Genomic DNA, 19,048 nt, shown 5'->3' with positions numbered 1-19,048 from the left:
TAGATGGACGAGTTGGTTTGAGCGAGGAGGCCCTCGAAGATAAGAATCAATTTACATTCTATAGTGCTTTCGCCCTTAACCACTACTGTGAGGAAATGAATTAAAGTTTTCATTTTGGAATGTTTTACAAAAGATAAGCTTTTTAAGGTTTCTTACCCGAAGGATGACAATCGAAGCCCAATTACTAAGCTAAGCTTAGGCATGTAAGGAACGTATTTTTACCCGACTGCGTCAGAAGGAGGGTAACGTTTTTCGAGCGTATGTATGTATGTCCATTTCTTTCGCACGCGCTGCAGCCCAAACGGCTGGACAGTTTTTGAGATATAAGGTGTCGTTGAATGCGTCAGAACTGTAGTAGTGACAGACTATATACATTTTGAAAATAGCGCCCGACAATGAATAACAAAGGGAGGCGGGGGTTGTTTTTTTTCTTATCATAGCAATATGCGTTATATGGGTATCAAATGAAAGCTAGTGAAAATACCATATTAAAGATATATATATATATATAGATATCATATCCACAAATAAAACTAAAAAGTCTGATTCAATATTTTTAAGCAGGCGGGTTTTTTGTTTTTATAATAAGTTACTTGTTTAAATGTAAACATAACTGTTAAACATAAAATCCTTAATCTCGGTATGCTTATAAAGAATATTACAGCGTCTACTTTTAATACAAATAAGCTTATACTATAAAGGGAGATTAGCACACCTACCTATTATTATACCGCAAATTGAAACCAGAGGTAGGTTTCAGTGCTATGAAACTATTTTAAAAGATTAAACTCGCACTTGGCAGGTATTCGAATAGGTATTATCTAAGTACCTACCTTAATCACTGTAGGTAAGCACATGTTAGTGTCCTCACTAGACTAGTTTCTCATTTTCCCAGTCGATAACCAAACTACATTCAATATCGCTTCGACAAATTACAAATATTCCAATTCATTCAACGTATAATGTGGTATAACGTAAAGGTGGGCAAATAATAGTGATACACTTTGTTTTTAAATTTTAATTATATTGAGTGCTAAATTTGTAAATTATTTTTTCATTATGTATACGGAAGATAATTTCTGCCAAATGTCCACCTCTAGCAGTAAGCAATTTTTTTTCAGATGTCTGTGTTGTTTAAATCTAGTTGTTTGCTCGATTAATTTCGAGAAAAAGTGACAGTGATTGGCCCCCAAATTCACCAAATTTTGCTGATACAGACTTATTTATGTGGGGCTATCTAAAATTACGTGTCTATGCTTACAAGCTAATGAAATTTAAACAGTTAAAACAGACCATCTGACACAAATTTACTAAGATATCGCTTGTGCCCATAAGATTCCATGTTCATTTGAGCTTGCGTTTTCACACTAATTTGAATTAATTTCGCTTAAAGCTGCTTTTACACAAAGTCTGTAGAATTCGTCGCCAAGGTTGGGTATGAACGTGGTCTAAGTCTGCAAACTACGTACTCTGTATTCCAAGGATAATAACTTGACGTATATGACTATGATTCTGCCTGGGCTTGATTTACATTTTGAAAGTCCCCAGTTTCGTTCGAAATTCGAAACGAAATTCTCATGCCAAATGCCAACCTGACATAGAGGAGCTTTACTGTTTTGAATGAGCCAAATTTTTATCTCTTGTATGCTGACAGTAGATTTGTTTATTGTGATAGTTCAGCAGATGCTCAATATTTAAGAGATTTGATCAATATTTAAGGCGAAACTGATTGATAGATTGCAATTTTAATAAAATAATGAATTTGTAAAACATAAGGTTAAAAACAATGCAATAGCTCACCCAATTATATGACCAGTTGTACACTGTAAAAAAAATAGTAAGTAGTGTATCCAATCCATGTTGTATATGTAACAGTAGCCAATCTAAGTTGTATATTGATACCATGTTTACAGAGCATTAATGACCACGTAAAAATATGTGCAGTGAACTTAATATCCATAATAAGAGAAATAAGAATAATAAATCTTATATCTCAACCAATTACACAAATTTGAATATTTTTTTAGAATTAGCGCTACTCGTACGGATCTGACTGTCCAATTGCCAGGTACGTTAGTCGCTAGATTTCACTATATATGCAGTTATTTCTGTTGGGCTTCTGGAAGGCCATCAAAATAATATTTCAAATGGTGTTACACACTAGTTAACTGTGACAGGTGTCAAATCAATTTAATTAAAACGATAACGATATATTTTTTCTGTAAACATAGAAAGACATGTAGGTATCTGTTTGATCACTGTCTCGATTGTAGATACTCCTTAAAACTAGCTATATTTTTTCTACGGTAAATAAAACTGGATGCGACTTTTTACAATATATTTCCGGCTTAGACAACCTAACCTAAAGCCACAATCTAATATAATTCGGAAAGAAAAGGATATCCATTGGCGACGGCGACACACTGGTACATGGCTTAAGAGGATTAGGAATTCTTTAGATGAAATGAAGACCGATTGGGATGGAGTTGCACTTCCTTCCTTTGCTTTAGCAAATGAACTTTAATTAAGCTTGTACAAGGAAGCATCCTGTTTCACTTTTAATTACGCTGGTACTTACCTTTTAAAGTCGCATTAGCTAAAATTTTATCAACGTTACGATTGCCCAAATACCCAGGCTAGTGAACGTCACTCCGACAATTCTGAATTTTGTCTAGATACTATCGACATCCAACTTCATTTGTAAAATTAGTTGAATAACGATAGTAGTTTGCAATACTAATTCCCATTATTATTATTAATTATCTCATTACTGACACAAATAATGCTCCAGCGTAGGATAATGAATAGAGACCGGGCGATCGAGTGCGAATGACATACGGAATAGGACTTATTGAGTATAGATCAGTGTAACATGTTTTTATTCAATCGATATATGTGTCAATGTCGTCGTTTATAAAATTTCATACTAATTATTTTATCGTTATCAATGGTGATACATTTCGTAGTGTTATAGCGAACTATTTTAATTGAACTTTACACATACAATAAATAAGTATTTTATTAATTTGGCCGCCGAAAAATATTTCAGGGTAACTCCGAATCCAGAAGTTGAATAAATAATCATGGGATATTTCTCAAATTACTTAAAAAGTTTGTTGTAAACTAATAATATTTATACCTTGATTATTCCGAGTGACACTGTTTAAACAAAGTGCTAATCTGACAAAAGTATGTTTTTGGTTTTCTAGACAGAGAGAATAGAGTGTATATCTTATGTAATAGGTTACTAAGAACAGTTAGGTACTTACTTTTAAAAATGCGATCTCAGAATTACAAATAATTCGCATTGGGTGCGGTACCTTAGTAGCAAAAAAAGTTTATACCAGCTCTTTATATACGATATGTATTTTTATTTATAACGATAAAATAATGACGTAGACATTTTATTAGATTAAAGGACGATGACGATCTCGAAAGACAGCGGCGGGCCATAGCGATGAGAAGCAACATGCTGGCACGTCGGTTTGCTCACTGTTCCGACCAAGCCAAAATAACTTTGTTCAAGGCGTACTGTCAGGCGTTCTACACTAGCCAGCTGTGGTACCATTTCACGAAACGATCGTTCAATAGACTTCGAGTACAGTACAACAACGCGTTTCGTGCAATGTTACGGCTACCGTGGCGGTGTAGTGCGTCTGGTATGTTCGCCGAGAACAGAGTAGATGACTTTTACCTTTTACGCTATAATGCGTAAAAGGCACTGGTCGTTTGTCGGGAGAGTGAGCGAATCGACAAACAGTATTGTTAAAGTAGTGTATACAACCTGCTACTGTATGAGCAAGGTTTCCCCGCTGTACCTATATAATTAGCCTTAATTTTAATTGTATATTTTATTTTATTGTATTGTTGCGTTATTGTAATTTAATGGGTTGATACCTGAATAAATAACATTTTTATTTATTATTTATTTATTAACAACGACATCGACACGTTTGATGACTGTATAAAAAACCGGACAATTGCGAGACGGACTCGCCCATCAAGAATTCCGTACTTTTACAGTCTGGTGATAGACGGTCGAACAGTGGAGTCTTAGTAATAGGGTCCCGTTTTACGCTTTGGGTAAGGAACCCTAAAACTGTAACACTAATTTCTACTCCAGTCCTGTATATTATGTCATTTAGACTCGTTGGCCCGATCCCTAGTAGTCAAACAAAATCTGTCCAATAAACGACACGCTTAATCCCTCTAAAGCATTATATTAATTGTTACTTGTATTTGTCCCTAGGTTCTGCCACATGTGGAACCACCAGCAGCCGCACCTTTACAACAACGTGTCACAGCTAGAGTCCGAGATGATGCTCAATAAACAGTTCGCCTTGACGCACGGCATCCCAACCAACTCGTGCTACTCGGTGTCGCCACACCATTCGGGCGTGTACCCGGTGCACGAACCGCTGTATGAAGCTTGGAGGAAGGTGTGGGATGTGAAAGTCACCAGTACCGAGGAGTACCCGCATTTGAGGCCGGCTAGGTAAGCAGTTATAAACACAAATATTGATAATGCTCAACAAACAGTTCGCCTTGTCTCACTGCATCACCTCCAAATCGTTTTACGTCCCGACCGTTACGTTTATCGCATTTAGGCGTGTATTCTGTATACGGAATCCTGTATGACGTATAGGGTCCGACCACCTTCTCCGCGTTAAAAGCATTTCAAACGTTTAATAGAATATTTATATTTTCTTTGAAACTAGATAAACTAGTGATAGGATAACTAACTTAAACTGATATCCCATTTATTTCACGATCCCTTACCATAAACTTAGCCTAAGAATAAATCTAACTTTTTGCAATCGTATACTAATATTCACACTGCCCAACCTTATAATGGGACAGCCCATTATAAGGTTACTCTGTTTTCGGCTAATTACAAAACTTTTCGTCATATCATTTACTACTAAAGCTCATTAAACCGTTGACGATATTAGACGCTTTGAACCACGGTGTGCCAATTAACTTGCGCTACTTTGTTTTCCCCTACTACAACGAAAGCGTGGGCCGTCAAAGTCTCATTTGACACCATGTAGGTAAGCTGATTAAATCGTTAAAGACATAAGTTACTGTCTTATTTTAGAACTTAATTATATTAAGGTCTACGATTGCTTTTGTTTATTAAATTAGGTCTTATCTGTTGTGTGGCGTGGCTGGTTGCTTTCCGATGTAGTAGCGAATTAAGAAGTGTTGTTAAAAATACGAGTGTCACAATTCTCATTAAAATTATCTTAATTGCTAGGGCCGATGGTTATAAATAAAGATGTATAGACACAGGATTTTTTATATCTAACGTTTTGTAGTAACTTACTGTAAGAGGTTATCAGTCACAGTCAATTGTGATAGTATGCTAACGCGATATTCTCAATGAGGGTAAACGCGCAAAGCTTTAACGTACCTGAATACCATGCAATCATTTACAAAAACCTGTCTTTAGATATATCAAATCAAAAGAAACACAAACCACAGACTATAGAATTGGTTGAAATCATTTATAATAATTAAGTTTTTAAATCCATTATTAATTCTTCATTATGAAGACAAAAACACTCGCAGTGGTAAGTATTGGGTTTGAAGTGGAATTCTACCAGGATTTTATAGAGTAAAACATTATTTTGTCGCAGACAGCAAAACGATACGTGTATTCATTTGTTTGTAAACTGACAAAATAAAAACCACAGACAAAACAAAATAGCTTTCAGCTAAGGAACATTGGGTTTAAAACCTGTTTGGTTTATATGTTCTAACAGTAAGTAGCCTAGTAAAAAAAAGGTCGAAAACGCTTTGAAAATTACTTTTATTGAATTCTGTAAACACAAATGTTTAAAACTATATAAAATTGACGACTGAAATCCAACGTACGTAACCGATTTAATCAACAAGTCAACAATAACATATTGCTAATATTTATCTGGTCCGCGTTTGTCCAATACTCTTCACGTTGGTTTGAAGTACCTACCGTAATATTCGTTACTTTTCTAGTACTTCGATATATATCTTCAAAAGCTTATAGGGAGACTAAAATAGTTGTCAGTTTTTGCGTAAGTAATAATGAAACAGCATCAGCAGTTGGATTGACGTACGTCATTAATTCGAGATTGCCTCGTTGTGAACGTTCGCTATTTGTTATACCTAAAATATGCCGTTGTTGTATAAAAGAGTCCTTGTTGAGTGCTCTGACATCCCTTTTTATTTTTCCGCTGAAACTGCTAAACCTTTAACCCTTGTTAGTGTTTCTGGGCTTACGTTTGATATATTTTGATACAAAGGGTAATCTTACCTGTCTGTCGACCTTTAAAAATATCACTGGACGTTTTTATTTAACGTAATAATATTTCTGTTGCGGTCACAAATCCAGCTAAGCAGTGCCAAGTTATTTAAAAAACATTAGCTGTTCGCGCGTGACACTTTTTTCGCAAGTGGGATTTGGGAATTGTTTGGTTGCTCCGTTATAAATATAAAATCGCGTTTTGCTCCGTGGGAATAATGGCATGCTTACATGATTATGGAACGTGATTCATGTGTGACGTACCTTATCTTTGTAATATAAAGGTACCTAGTGAGACGATTTGTTATGACATCATTGAGAATTGACAGTGACCTTTGAAAGTGACTTCTGAAAACCATTTATCACACTATAAAATAAAGAACAACTTTTTGCTTAAATATAAAATATTGTTTAACCAAAAAATAGCATACTATCAAATCCACAGCGCAGGCTACGTCACATTACAGAAAGCTCATCCACCTCAGGTTCGTCAAAACAAAATGTCTGTTTACACATAAATATTGGTTGCTTAAATATTGGTATAATGTTTAATTCCTTCCTGAATCAAGTTTTTAATCCTATTTCTCCTAATAAACTTGTCTCCAGCGTTGTCACAGATCTGACATTGTAACGTACGGTGTTTGACAAGTATCAAAACTCAATTAGTCTAATTAAACATGAAATAAATATTACGCAGGCTACGACGCGGCTTCCGTCACAGAGGCGTGATGGTGCTGCCCAGGCAGACGTGCGGCCTCTTCACCCACACACTGCTGCTGGAGCGCTACCCCGGCGGCCGGCAGCGCCTCGACCGTTCCATACAGGGCGGGGAGCTGTTCCAGACCGTCATCAACAACCCGGTGAGTTATTACCTCGGCAGACGTGCGGCCTCTTCACCCACAAGTTTCTGCTGAAGCGCTACCCTAACCCCAGCGGCCGGCAACGCCTCGACCGATCCATACTGTATAATTTTTTTGTAAAAAAAAAATATTTTTGATACAAGCACTTATCGCTGACTGTACTTTTCTATGAACAGTTAACTAATACTCATTGAAACAGCTCTAACAAATCCAAACACAATGCGGTTGCTTTTTTTTATCAGAGTTCCTATAGCCACCTTTGGTCTCCAAGTGTAGCTAAACAAAAGTGTAAGGAAACATCCACATGTCATTAAACCGTTAATAAAGGTTGCGAGAGCTCGTAGGTGCGTAATGAGGATGTCGTCCTTGTGAGATATCAATTATCATCGTTTCCGGTACTAACTACCGAGGCTCGATTGGACTTGTTTTTTATAACAGCTCGAGACATGGCGATAATAAAGATAATCTTATGTGTGATGAACTCACCGACGAATTACTTCTATAAGAAAATAACTTCGAATTGTGCCCCAAGTCTGAGTGCGTTGACGCCCAGCCTCTTTTTTCATTTAATGAGGTGGCCTTCAACTACAAGCCAGGATCAAAGTAAACCCGCATAGGTGAGCCATAACACCCCGTTTCGATTGGCAATAAAAAATAAAGTTTAGGTCAAGATGTTTCTGGTCAGTTGAATTACGGACAAGTATTTGCGTAATTTAAAGTTGTATACGAGTTGGTATGGATATTTAACTGATATTTTGTAACCAATTAGAATCAACAAGCTAAAAGTGGTGTCTTGCAGCTAAATAATTACCATCGAGACATTCGGCGCCTAAAATATGGGGTTCAAAGTAACGCCGTTTTACGGTGCTTGCAAAGCGTCAAGCTTTATAATTTTGGATCTTTCATCAAGAGTTTTACTGTTATATCTCAGTAAAAATTGTTTTCATCTGATGTAAGCATTTACATATTAAAAACAACGTTTTACCATATCTATACCTAAGGTTCGTTTTCTGTTGGTGAAAGCTAATAATTTAATAAACAAATATCCTTCATTCCGATGCATGACTGTATGCGGTTTTCCCTCGATACTAAACCGGGACAGCATTACAAAGGGAAACCAGAGATATACCGGAAATAAAAACAAGATTGCGTTTCCGATGTTAATCAAATAGCGAATTTTATGCCTGAAAGCTTATTGAAAAATGTATTCCGATTCAGTTATGAATGCCCTCTCATGTTTTTATTAACATGTTAAGTCTGTCCGTCTATCATGTATGCTGTAATGATTGGATTAGGTAAATGAGCAGCTGGCATTTAACATTATCTACATAACGTAAGTAAATGAAACTTATATCGCACAAGCAAAATAAGAAGCGGAACTAAAAACTCAGTCTAAACCTAGTTGTACGCTACACCAACGAGAGTATTCCTATTAAAAACACGCCGCTCAATAAAACCAACTATCAATCACAAAGTAGAGGTAACCGAGGTATATGTATGTAGGTACAGTTTGTATATCGAGAAAAATATATAAAATATAATGCAATAAATAAAAACTTGGGGACATTCTTACACACATCGATCGAGTATTCGATAAGTTGATTACACACTGATAGAAGCGGGTCGTTAAGTGCATTTCATTAGTGGCAGATTTTAATTGATCTCTTTTACATCTGAGAGGTCAAGTCAAAACTACGTTAAACTTGGACCAAAAATCATCCGACAACCCTAAACCAAAAGTTAGACGTTTGGTTTCTGAAAGTGTTTAGGAAAGCAATTAGTAAAGCAGGATTACTCTGTGTTTAGTAGTATCTATGTTGTTATGTATTTTGTGCACATTGCTGAGAATATAATGCGTTCATTTGTCTTTTAGTAGATATGTTCTTTATTTAACAACATTATGAAGTGATATAATGTGAATATAGGCCAGAGATGGGCATTATTCGAATAAACAATCATTCGTATAAATTTTCAAATAATAAATTATTATATTCGAATAAATAATAGGCTCAGATTTGCCATCAATAGCAACTCCAGCGTATTTTAGGGCCAAATAATTTTATCGTAGGTAGACGACCAGATAAATTACGGGACGGAAAAAGCGACAAAAAAAAAACACGTAACGCAACTTTCTCATCAGTTGTGTACTAGAGAGTTTAGCTAACCCTTTATAAGTCATAAGGGTGTCAGAAATTATGCAAAGTTTGAACTTTATCACTTTGCTCAAAGCTTAAAATAATGTGGAAAATATATCCCCCCTGCCTTATACAGGCTTAACCGATAAACCATACCAGATAAACCGATAAATCTGAATACACGTTTTCAGAGCAAAGGCTGTACGCCCAGATACAATGATAAGGACTACCTATCAAAGTAAACAGCACAGATTAAACATTATCTAAATTTTAAATGTGAGCTAAATCTTTGTACAGTCAGCATCAATAGTAGCGGATGAAACAACGCGCCAAAAGTATCTGACACCCCAGATAACTTTTCAAAATATAGATACGTTTCTATAATTCACATTCAAAAGTATATATTTTACAGTATTTTTTGTTCTATATCAAAGACATCACTTGCGAATGATTGGATTATTCTGAATCGTTTTTTGTCATTCGAATAAGTAAGATATAATCTTAAGATAAAACTTCTGTTAAAAAATTAGATCTCTTTTTTCAATTCAATTAGGATGTGGTACATTATGCATTTTTTAAACTTATTCCATGAATGGGACAACGTAACCAGATGTCAATATACTCGTAAGTAGCAGTAGGATACGAGCCATTCTGATTTTAGTGCCGACCTCGTAGCTCGGTCGCGTAAACATTATTATTATCGCATTGACATGTGTAAGTGTAAGAACTTGTTATCCTTTTACCGCATGTTGTTCCATATATGGCCGTTATAAATTCTACACTATTGACAGCTATTCTAGCTCAAATTTAAACAAATATGTAATTATATATGCATGCAGTAAAAGGTTATCTTTATTTTGACCGGTGACATATGTTTATGTCCATATTACTGTCACATTCATGAATAACTTTCATATGTTCATGATTGATGTATGTAGCAATTTGGGCGCTTATCAATTATTCTTTGGGTCACTTCCAAACGGTCCTTTCCAAACTGTGACCTATGCGGAGGCTAAAAATGTGTGTTTGAAACAACATTTATTTCTAATTTTCTATTCTGTTTATTTTACTAATAGACCACTCATGACGTGCATTGATGTGAAAGGCCTAATATTATAAATAGGTAACAAATAATTACACACTGGATTTTAGTACACCAAGCTTTTTTTGTGGGAATACCTCACTATTCGCTATCGTTCTCTTTTAATTATAATGATGCGTGTGTCACGTTAAAGTCAATACAGACAAATATGTGCAAGGTTATATTATTCCACCGCTATCTAAATGCGCATAATACCTACCTATTTATATCAGTTTGAATTGTCAGTATTATGTGCTCAATTAGTGACAAATGAAACTAGTCTGGATCCTATTACGATGTATGATATCCAATATAAAATATTATTTCATGAAAACTGTAAGACTTACAGAATACCATTTATGACTATTACACTTTTCACAGACGCTATAGTCATGGTCTTAAATCGACCGGGGTATGGCCCGTGATTACCTTTTATATTGTTCTTAAGTGAAACTAACCTTGAACCATTAAAAACTATTATAGTCATGGTGCCAATAAACATGGTGCCAATGGTGCCAACCAACACCATAAAGGTACAAAAGGAACCCTTAGGGTGCGACGCCGTCCGTCTGTCTGTGTGTCGTCACATCGCTAAATATCTCGATAACCACTTAAGCTCGATATCGATTTGAAATTTGGAATTATTATGAATAACGCTAACCTAGACTCATTGAAAGTATCTTTTAAAAATTAAATATTGAAAATGCCCAATATGAAGAGGGGGCAAAATTTCAGTCTAGTGACTAGGTCAAATGGGGTATCATTTAAAAGAGCCCAAATTGCATTCTTTTTTTTTTCTTTTTTTTCATAGTGAAAAAAAATTGATTTATGAAGAAAAATGTAAAAAAAAACTTTTCCCCTTATCTCCGAAGTTTACCGAAGAAAAATTATAAAATGTCTACATAATATTGCCGATACTATACAGGAAAAATATAATGAGACCTCTATCTTGGTAACTATTTTTTAATGAACAAAAAACATTTCCTAATTCAGTTTTGCAATGTAGTTTGCAACCATCTTTACGAGTGTTTATTACACTTGATTTTTCTATGAGCTTACTTCAAAGACACATTTTGTCGAATTAAAGATCAATTTTTGAAATTGGTTCACATGATAGAGAATTATCCTGGAATACCAACATACGTTACGTACATTACATCGCGCAAATTAGTTAGACAATTATCAATACATGGTGTTGTATACAATTATACTTAGTATAGATACTTCTTTCGCCATATCAAAAGTCTTTCGCCTTAATTACACGACACAATTCAAAGTTTGTACGGAACCCTCGGTGCGCGAGCACTTGACCGGTTTATTTTTTTAATTATTATCAAAACTATTTTTGGCTCCTATACCTAATTCAAAACATCGTCACCTGGAGGTGCGCAACAAGCTTGGAAATGTTGGTTTTTAATTACCGCGCCAACCATTACCAAGTTACCATCGCTGATCGCCGACAAGGTTAAGGCCCCGTGGGTTCAGGTTCTTCTCTCACTCACACTAAGCGTAAGTGTGAGCGAGATGGCTGTGCATGCCAGAGTTCGCGGATATCATGTTTTTGGATTTTATTATTTTTAAGATTTAACAATAAAAGAAATAATCAGTGACATCGATCAAAAATAAAATTGCGCACTTTCAGAAGCAATTTTCATACTTTGTGTGCAAATATTATTACAAACAATGGATTAAATGAATGAATGAATGTTTAAGGGGCGTTGTAGAGGTCTAATGTTCGTGTTTTTTTTCTATTGAGCGAAATTCACAAAATCAAGTTTCGAATCGATGAAGTTTCTAGAGTTTGCTAATTTAATTTTGATGTCCTTAAAAAGCGCTACGATTTTTCAAAAAGTCTGTTGGCAGAACCTAGCAAGCACCTTAACTGAGTATTCTTTAACCTTATTGCAATGTCATCATCATTGCAATATTAAATCGCTGTTAGTATATTAAAACATTTTCCCCACCACCAATCAAATGATGATCTATTGCTGACTTGTAATAACACCCATATGCATAATTTGAATTGTAAATTATATATTTGTCAACAGATCAACATATTCATGACGCACATGTCCAACTACGGGAACGACCGGCTCGCGCTCTACACGTTCGAATCCGTGGTGAAGTTCCTGCGCTGTTGGACCAACGTGAGATTGGCTTCGGCGCCGCCGCTCGCTCTCGCTGAAACGTACTTTCAGTTGAGACCGGACGAACTGAGCCCGTTGTGGGGGGTAAGTTCATTTTAATACCTACAGAAGACACATTGGGCACATTTACACTGAAAGAAATGTTTGCATAACTGTAACAAACATTTTGGTTACTGTTTACACAAAAATTGGGACTTGCGAACTATGTGTTATATGTTACAAAACCGTGTTTGGCTATCAGTGTTCAGTGGCTGGGTATACACTACAAAATAAGTTTTGTAAATTTATGCAAAGTTTATTTTCTTATAACCGTAGTTTAGTTATTTAGTAAAGTTACAAAACCAGTTCGGCTATTTTTTTTTTCAGTGTAAGTAGGTTGGATTAATGTCAGAGTGGCTTCGGCGCCACCGTTTGCCCTAGCTGAAACGTACTTCTAGCTAATTCTAATGAATTTACATACAGAAGATACATTAAAATTCAAAATTCCTAAATGTATTCTGTAAATCGACCTTAAGGGCCCTTTTACAAATCTATACAATTAGGCACATTTAAGTTTAGGCACGTTGGACTGTCTAATGGTAATGTCAGACTAGCTAATGCGCCGCCATTCGCCCTCGCAGAAACGTACTTCCAACTGAGGCTGGACGCGCTCAACCCCTTGTGGGAGAGTTAGATATATTGTCAAATTCATGTTACTACAGAAAATACATTGCGTTTACAAAGTCTGTTGGACTAACGTGAGGTTGGCTTTGACCCTGCCATTCGCCCTCGCAAAAACGTACTCCCGCAGTTGAGGCCGGACGGCTGTTGTGGGGAGTAAGTTCACGTTAGTATTGAAACCATACTAAGTAATATATATATATATATATATATATATATATATTTAAATCATCATAAAAAATACTATGTACCTACACATTTCAGTCTGTTTCAACTTTCAATTCAACTTTGCTTTGTTGTTAACGTCTTTACGGCCCTCGGCAAAGTTGTGGTTTTCTTGTAAAGTCCGCATGTAGTGACTTAGCAGCGACAAAGTGTAACAAGGCCACCTGAAACGTCTAATGTTTATATGAAAATACAAATTGGACGGGCTCTAAATGCGTTTTAATTTAATTAAATGCTGCCAATTCCTTTAAACAGCAGAAGTTACTTGCAGCACATGAAATCGCATTTATCCATAAATCCGCCTACACAACGATTCCTTATCACTACTGTTAAAATGCTCCAAAGTGCATGGGTAACCCGCATACATATACCGGTTCATGTTCTCGACTTCTTTGTATGCAAACATCTCGATAAAAAACCTATACGCTTCCGTAATGGAAGTCATATCGCAAATACAATATCCCGGTATTGACACAACGGAATTGCATCGTCTTATCGCGTGCATATGATATGGAAGTCGCCACAACCGCAGCTATGCTCAGTAATATCCTGTAAATACATTGTCCCAACCAGCATGTTCATTTCCTCTCACCGTCCTGAGGTAAACTGTGTGGTAACTTCGTCTGAAACAACTGTTTTGTGTTTAATCTCGTGGCAAAACACTTACAAAAACTTAGTAGTAGTGTATTTTCCACATATAACATAATACAATATTATTATAAGTTTATGCATTAAAAAAAAAAAAAACTTTGTTAGGTGATAAGTTCTGTCACAAAGGTTTTGACTGCTAAAATGTAATACTGTACTTTGTACTGTGTACTATTAATTTTAAAAAAAGTTTGCCATGGTTTGAAAGCTTGTTTTATACTGATTACTGATCAAAACGTTACATAATTAGTTTAAAATTTTGATCGCGTCTTTATTTACTACTTTTTTAATTTGGGATTGTCGTTAGACATTATTAGAAATTATACTTAAGAGGGAAGAATAGCTTTTTGAATCTAACCAAATAAGGAGAAAACGGTTTCCACTAACTAAATCTTAACAAATCACTTTTATTTTGAAGTCGATCGCTTCAGAATAATGTATTCTAGGTTTATAGGTTTCGCTTTTTGAAAAATGGAAAACCTATAAACCTAGTTCTTCATTGTGTCAATAACATACTCGTACTAAAATATCATGGAGAATGGAAAATATTAACAAAAGGGAGTAAAAATCTGTGTCACATTAATAAAATAGGTACAATTGTTTATTTGTATGAACCCACATTATTAGAACGTTATATTATCACCAGCGTTTAATTCTCCGATAAGTCTGTACTTCAGCTAATACCCTTCGGGGTACTTTTCAAACAAGGTTTGGTAAAGTTACAATTAAATACCCAGCTTTTGTTTTATATAAGATTCAACCATGTAAAGAAAAGAAAAATAAATAAATAGGGATCAATATCATCTTCAACTTTATGCATGTTTTTATAACATTTTTCCGTATATTACATATAATTATGCAAAAGTGAGACAAAAAATTACGTTAAATTATATTGTAAGTAATTCCGCATTAAATAAGCCTTCAACCCATGTATATAAATAATAAGGGATCTGTACCTATAGCTTTTTTATCAGTCAAAACCATTGTGACAGAACTAAGTATGCGCAAGTTGCGGAAAGATTCTAGTAAGCCGGAATAGTTCCAGGAAATTTTCACAATAAGTAAAGGAACTTTCTATTTTGGAAATATAAAATATCGTCTCCTGCACAATATTTTTAAATTTCCAAAAAAATCATGTGTAAAATTCGCATTTTCAAGCTTATTTCTAAAACAGAGAAAAGATAGAAAAACGAAAATTTTATTGAAATTGATATTGTGACGATATTTGACCCTGCCACCGTTATATCTGTAGGCCACTTTACATAACAACGCGGCATCCGAAAACGTTGATTTAATTTATCCACTACAGTAAATTTCTGTACCACTAAGTTGACTTCAGTCAGATGTTATTCTGATATCAATGTACAGTCAAGTGTAAAAATATGGGTGTACACATCTTACTCAAAAATATGTCCCATAGCATCTTATTCCAGTGTAATAAGAGCGTAGTACCATATTTATGAGACGATTCTTTCGATACATATTTTTGCACTTGATTGTACGTTTAAATTGGCCTGTTAGTCAATAATTTAATGTCAATAGCCGGGGTACATACCCCGTTTTCATTGCCCTTGTGGTTATTATTGGTTAATTAAATGGTATTTACACTTGTGATATTATTCAATCCTCTAAAAACTACTGTCTCAAATAATTGCTGTCTTCAGCATGCGGTAGTTATTATACCGAGCGTGCAGATGGCTTCTGAATAACTAATTCATTAAAAATTTACTACTTCTATGTGAAAATTAGTTTATGCTTTTATCGCTGCCTGTAATTTTCTTTCCACAGGCAACTAATACTCATCGAGACAATTCTAACAACCCTAAACACAATTACTTTGCGTTATTTTAACACAGAGTTCCCATGGCCACCTCCTATCTCCATCTTCAGATCAGCTCCATGTCAACATAATATTGCATTGGCATCCGATTTACATATGTATGCAAAATTTCAGCTCAATCTGAAATCGGGAAGTGGGTCAAATTTAGCTTCCAAGATTTGACCCACACTAACTAACAGGATAAGATAAGTTAAATAATAGCTAGTAAATAGCATTCCCCGCTTGCGCACTTGTGGCTGCGCTCTAGAGCGAGCGAGCATAGGCAACTATTACATTCCCCATACAATTTTGATATAGAAAGCGCATTCGAGAACAAAACCCCAGGTTTTCATACCCAATGTGCCTTACCCGGATATTCGATACTCCCAATTGGGAGATGTGTTCAACGAATGCATTTAACAACAACGATGATGGAATTATGTACAGTGTTTTATATCCGACCAACTTTCAATACATTTGTGGTTGGCTCGTTTACCGCAATTATAACGTACAGCCGGAATGAATAATCAATGTAGAAGAAACACGTTTAAATATTTTACAAACAATATTATTATAGTTAAAAAGGTTGGTACGCAAATAAAATGGATGAAAGTTAAACATATTAGTATTACTCAATTATATTTAAGTCAATTGATTTGACACAAAAACGTTTATCCCGAATAGGTATCATTAGAAATACAAACAGTCAAAATCTAAGTCATACTTATACGAAATCGATTCGAAGTAATCGGTTCGCAGAAGTGTGCATCCAGATTTTTGTAAGCTATTTTAATATGCCAAACATCCCCGATACGTGATTATTCTTACGTTAAATATTACAAAATGGTATCGGAACCGTTTCGGCGTATGAATCAATATGTATTAAGCGCGCACTCTGTAGTCTAATCTCTCATCCGCCTTTCCGCCTGGCTGCTGATAGAGGGCTCGAAAATCGCGAAAAAACTTGGATGGATGTTTGCGAGCGCGCCGGTGATATATAAAAAAACTTTTTTTATGATTTATTACCTACACTCGCGGTTAGACCGAGTTGTGTGTGAGTTTATATACCTGAACTCGTGTTTGCGTTTATTCTATCGCTGAAAATGCAAATGGAGAGTATTGAAGCAAACATTTTCGCTCAACATATAAATGAGGTTTATATTTTGTTTCTGGTCCCTGTCTAATGAACTTGAATTTAGAAAGCTGCTCAAGCAAATCAAGTGTGAAGACTTGTTTCTCTAATTACACATCGTGAGCGAGAGTAATTTAAGTGATTACTATTGTTTTATAATTGATTGGTTGATAATATTGCATTGGTTTAATTGCACCTTTCATTTTACCCATTTACCAAAGGTCCCAGATCTCAAAACAGAATAGTGTCAAAATGCCTGAATCTCCGAATCCCTAACTTTTTTCTCAAAACACCACATTCCAACTTCAAATCTACGTAGTGCCATAATACCTAAATGTTAAACACCTACATTAATGAGTGCTATTTTATCCAATATTATCGTCTCTGTATAAATATTGTTTAAACGACAAGGTTAAATGCACTTAAGACATTGTTAAACTTAATATATTAAAAAAAAGTCCATCAGAAATTCCGCATTTGATGAAACATACTTTTTGACGTTTCAATATCTTCAGACTTGGACGATATAAATTAAATTTTAAGAATGAAACTTTGGTATTATCAAGGAAAAAGGTGAGCATAAGTTGTTTTGAAATTTAGGACATATTGAATACAATGGCATTATCATATTTAGGTGCAATGAAACCAAAGCATAATATTATCATGGACCAAAAATAAGTACCAATCGCTTATTTCTGACCTAAACATTAACGGGTTTGAGTAAATGGTGGTGGGTAATTAACATACTGTATATATTTTATGTCATAAAGGCCATGCCTGGATAAGCTAGGTGAATCTGCCCCCAACGAGTTTTGGCTTGTATTTTTTTTTGATGATATGGCTTTATATTAGTAGTAAGTATGCAAAATATGAGCCCCCCAAATGTTATATGTGTTAATGTGTTGTTTTTTTTTGTAAGTGGCCACTGTTCATTATAAACATACACGTATCTCTAAAGAGTTTTAACGAGCGTATTTTGGTTTTCTTTTACCAAAATCTATATCTAACATTTGGGAGGCTGGTATTTTGCATACTTGCTACTAATATAAAGCCACATCATCAAAAAAAATTACAAGCCAAAACTCGCTGGAGGCGGATTCACTTAGCTTATCCAGGCATGGCCTTTAAATTTTGATACAAGCTTTTATCGCTGACTGTACTTATCTTTCAACAAGCAACTAATATAGAAACAATTCTAACAAACCCAAACACCCCAACACAATTAGGTTGTGTTGTACAGAGTTCCTAAGGCCGCCTCCTGTGCCCACCATCAGATCAACTCGATGGTACCATAATATTGTATTGTCACCCAACTTACATAGTATGTGACGTTTCAGCTCAATCGGATGATGGAGAGTGGGTCTAATTTACCTTGCAAGATTTGACCCGAACAAACATTGCAAGTGACATAAAAGCTTGTAATAAAACACGTCGTAATTAAAGCTTATAATAAATACGTGAAGCTTGTAATAAAACTCGATCGTAACGACAAATATGGCCAGGTAATTGTAAATTACCAAATTTATTCCGACAAAACACTGTTTACCTTTCTAATTGGTAATTTGAATAAATAATAAAAATCTCCTTAACAATTTGCCCCGGGTATGCATAAATTGCTAGAAGTTTTTATACAGTTACTAGTTTAACAGCTTCAATTGGCAGTTAATAACCTGGATCTACAAATTGCACCCGGTGATGTGCATAACTCAGCATTGCCTCGCTCGGACGTATGACCAAAATTATGTTTTCGTTTACGTATATAAAAAAAATCATATAATTAATACATGCAAACTCGCTTTATTCCATGCATGAATACCTTATAAAATAAATAGCTGAAATGTTGATGAAACTTCCCCGATCCAATCAATTCAGTTCATGTAATAATAGCACATAATTGAACACAATTTTACAGTCTATCTTGTTTGCTTTATCGCGAAATTGGTGTAGCAATTTACTACACATACCTGCATTAAATATAAAAAATACAAAAGTTGATACATTATACGCAAACACATCAATACTTGAGCAGAGTGGCATATTCGACTCCGAGCAAATTTG

The 19,048-nt window shown here is 35.1% G+C and overlaps 1 protein-coding gene across 2 annotated transcripts in view; it reads left to right on the top strand.

Annotated features, from left to right (window-relative positions):
• LOC133519893 (bifunctional heparan sulfate N-deacetylase/N-sulfotransferase) overlaps positions 1-19,048 on the top strand; it is a 176,807-nt gene that overhangs the window by 133,629 nt on the left and 24,130 nt on the right. For both annotated transcript variants that reach the window (XM_061854081.1, XM_061854082.1), the window contains exons 8-10: positions 4,250-4,495; positions 6,981-7,143; positions 12,408-12,590. In XM_061854081.1, the coding sequence (XP_061710065.1) occupies positions 4,250-4,495; positions 6,981-7,143; positions 12,408-12,590 (592 nt within the window). The remainder of the gene's footprint in view (positions 1-4,249; positions 4,496-6,980; positions 7,144-12,407; positions 12,591-19,048) is intronic.

This window comes from Cydia pomonella, chromosome 7, assembly GCF_033807575.1.
Source record: "Cydia pomonella isolate Wapato2018A chromosome 7, ilCydPomo1, whole genome shotgun sequence".
Lineage (NCBI taxonomy): Eukaryota > Metazoa > Arthropoda > Insecta > Lepidoptera > Tortricidae > Cydia > Cydia pomonella.
This window is presented reverse-complemented; position numbering and strand designations above follow the sequence as displayed.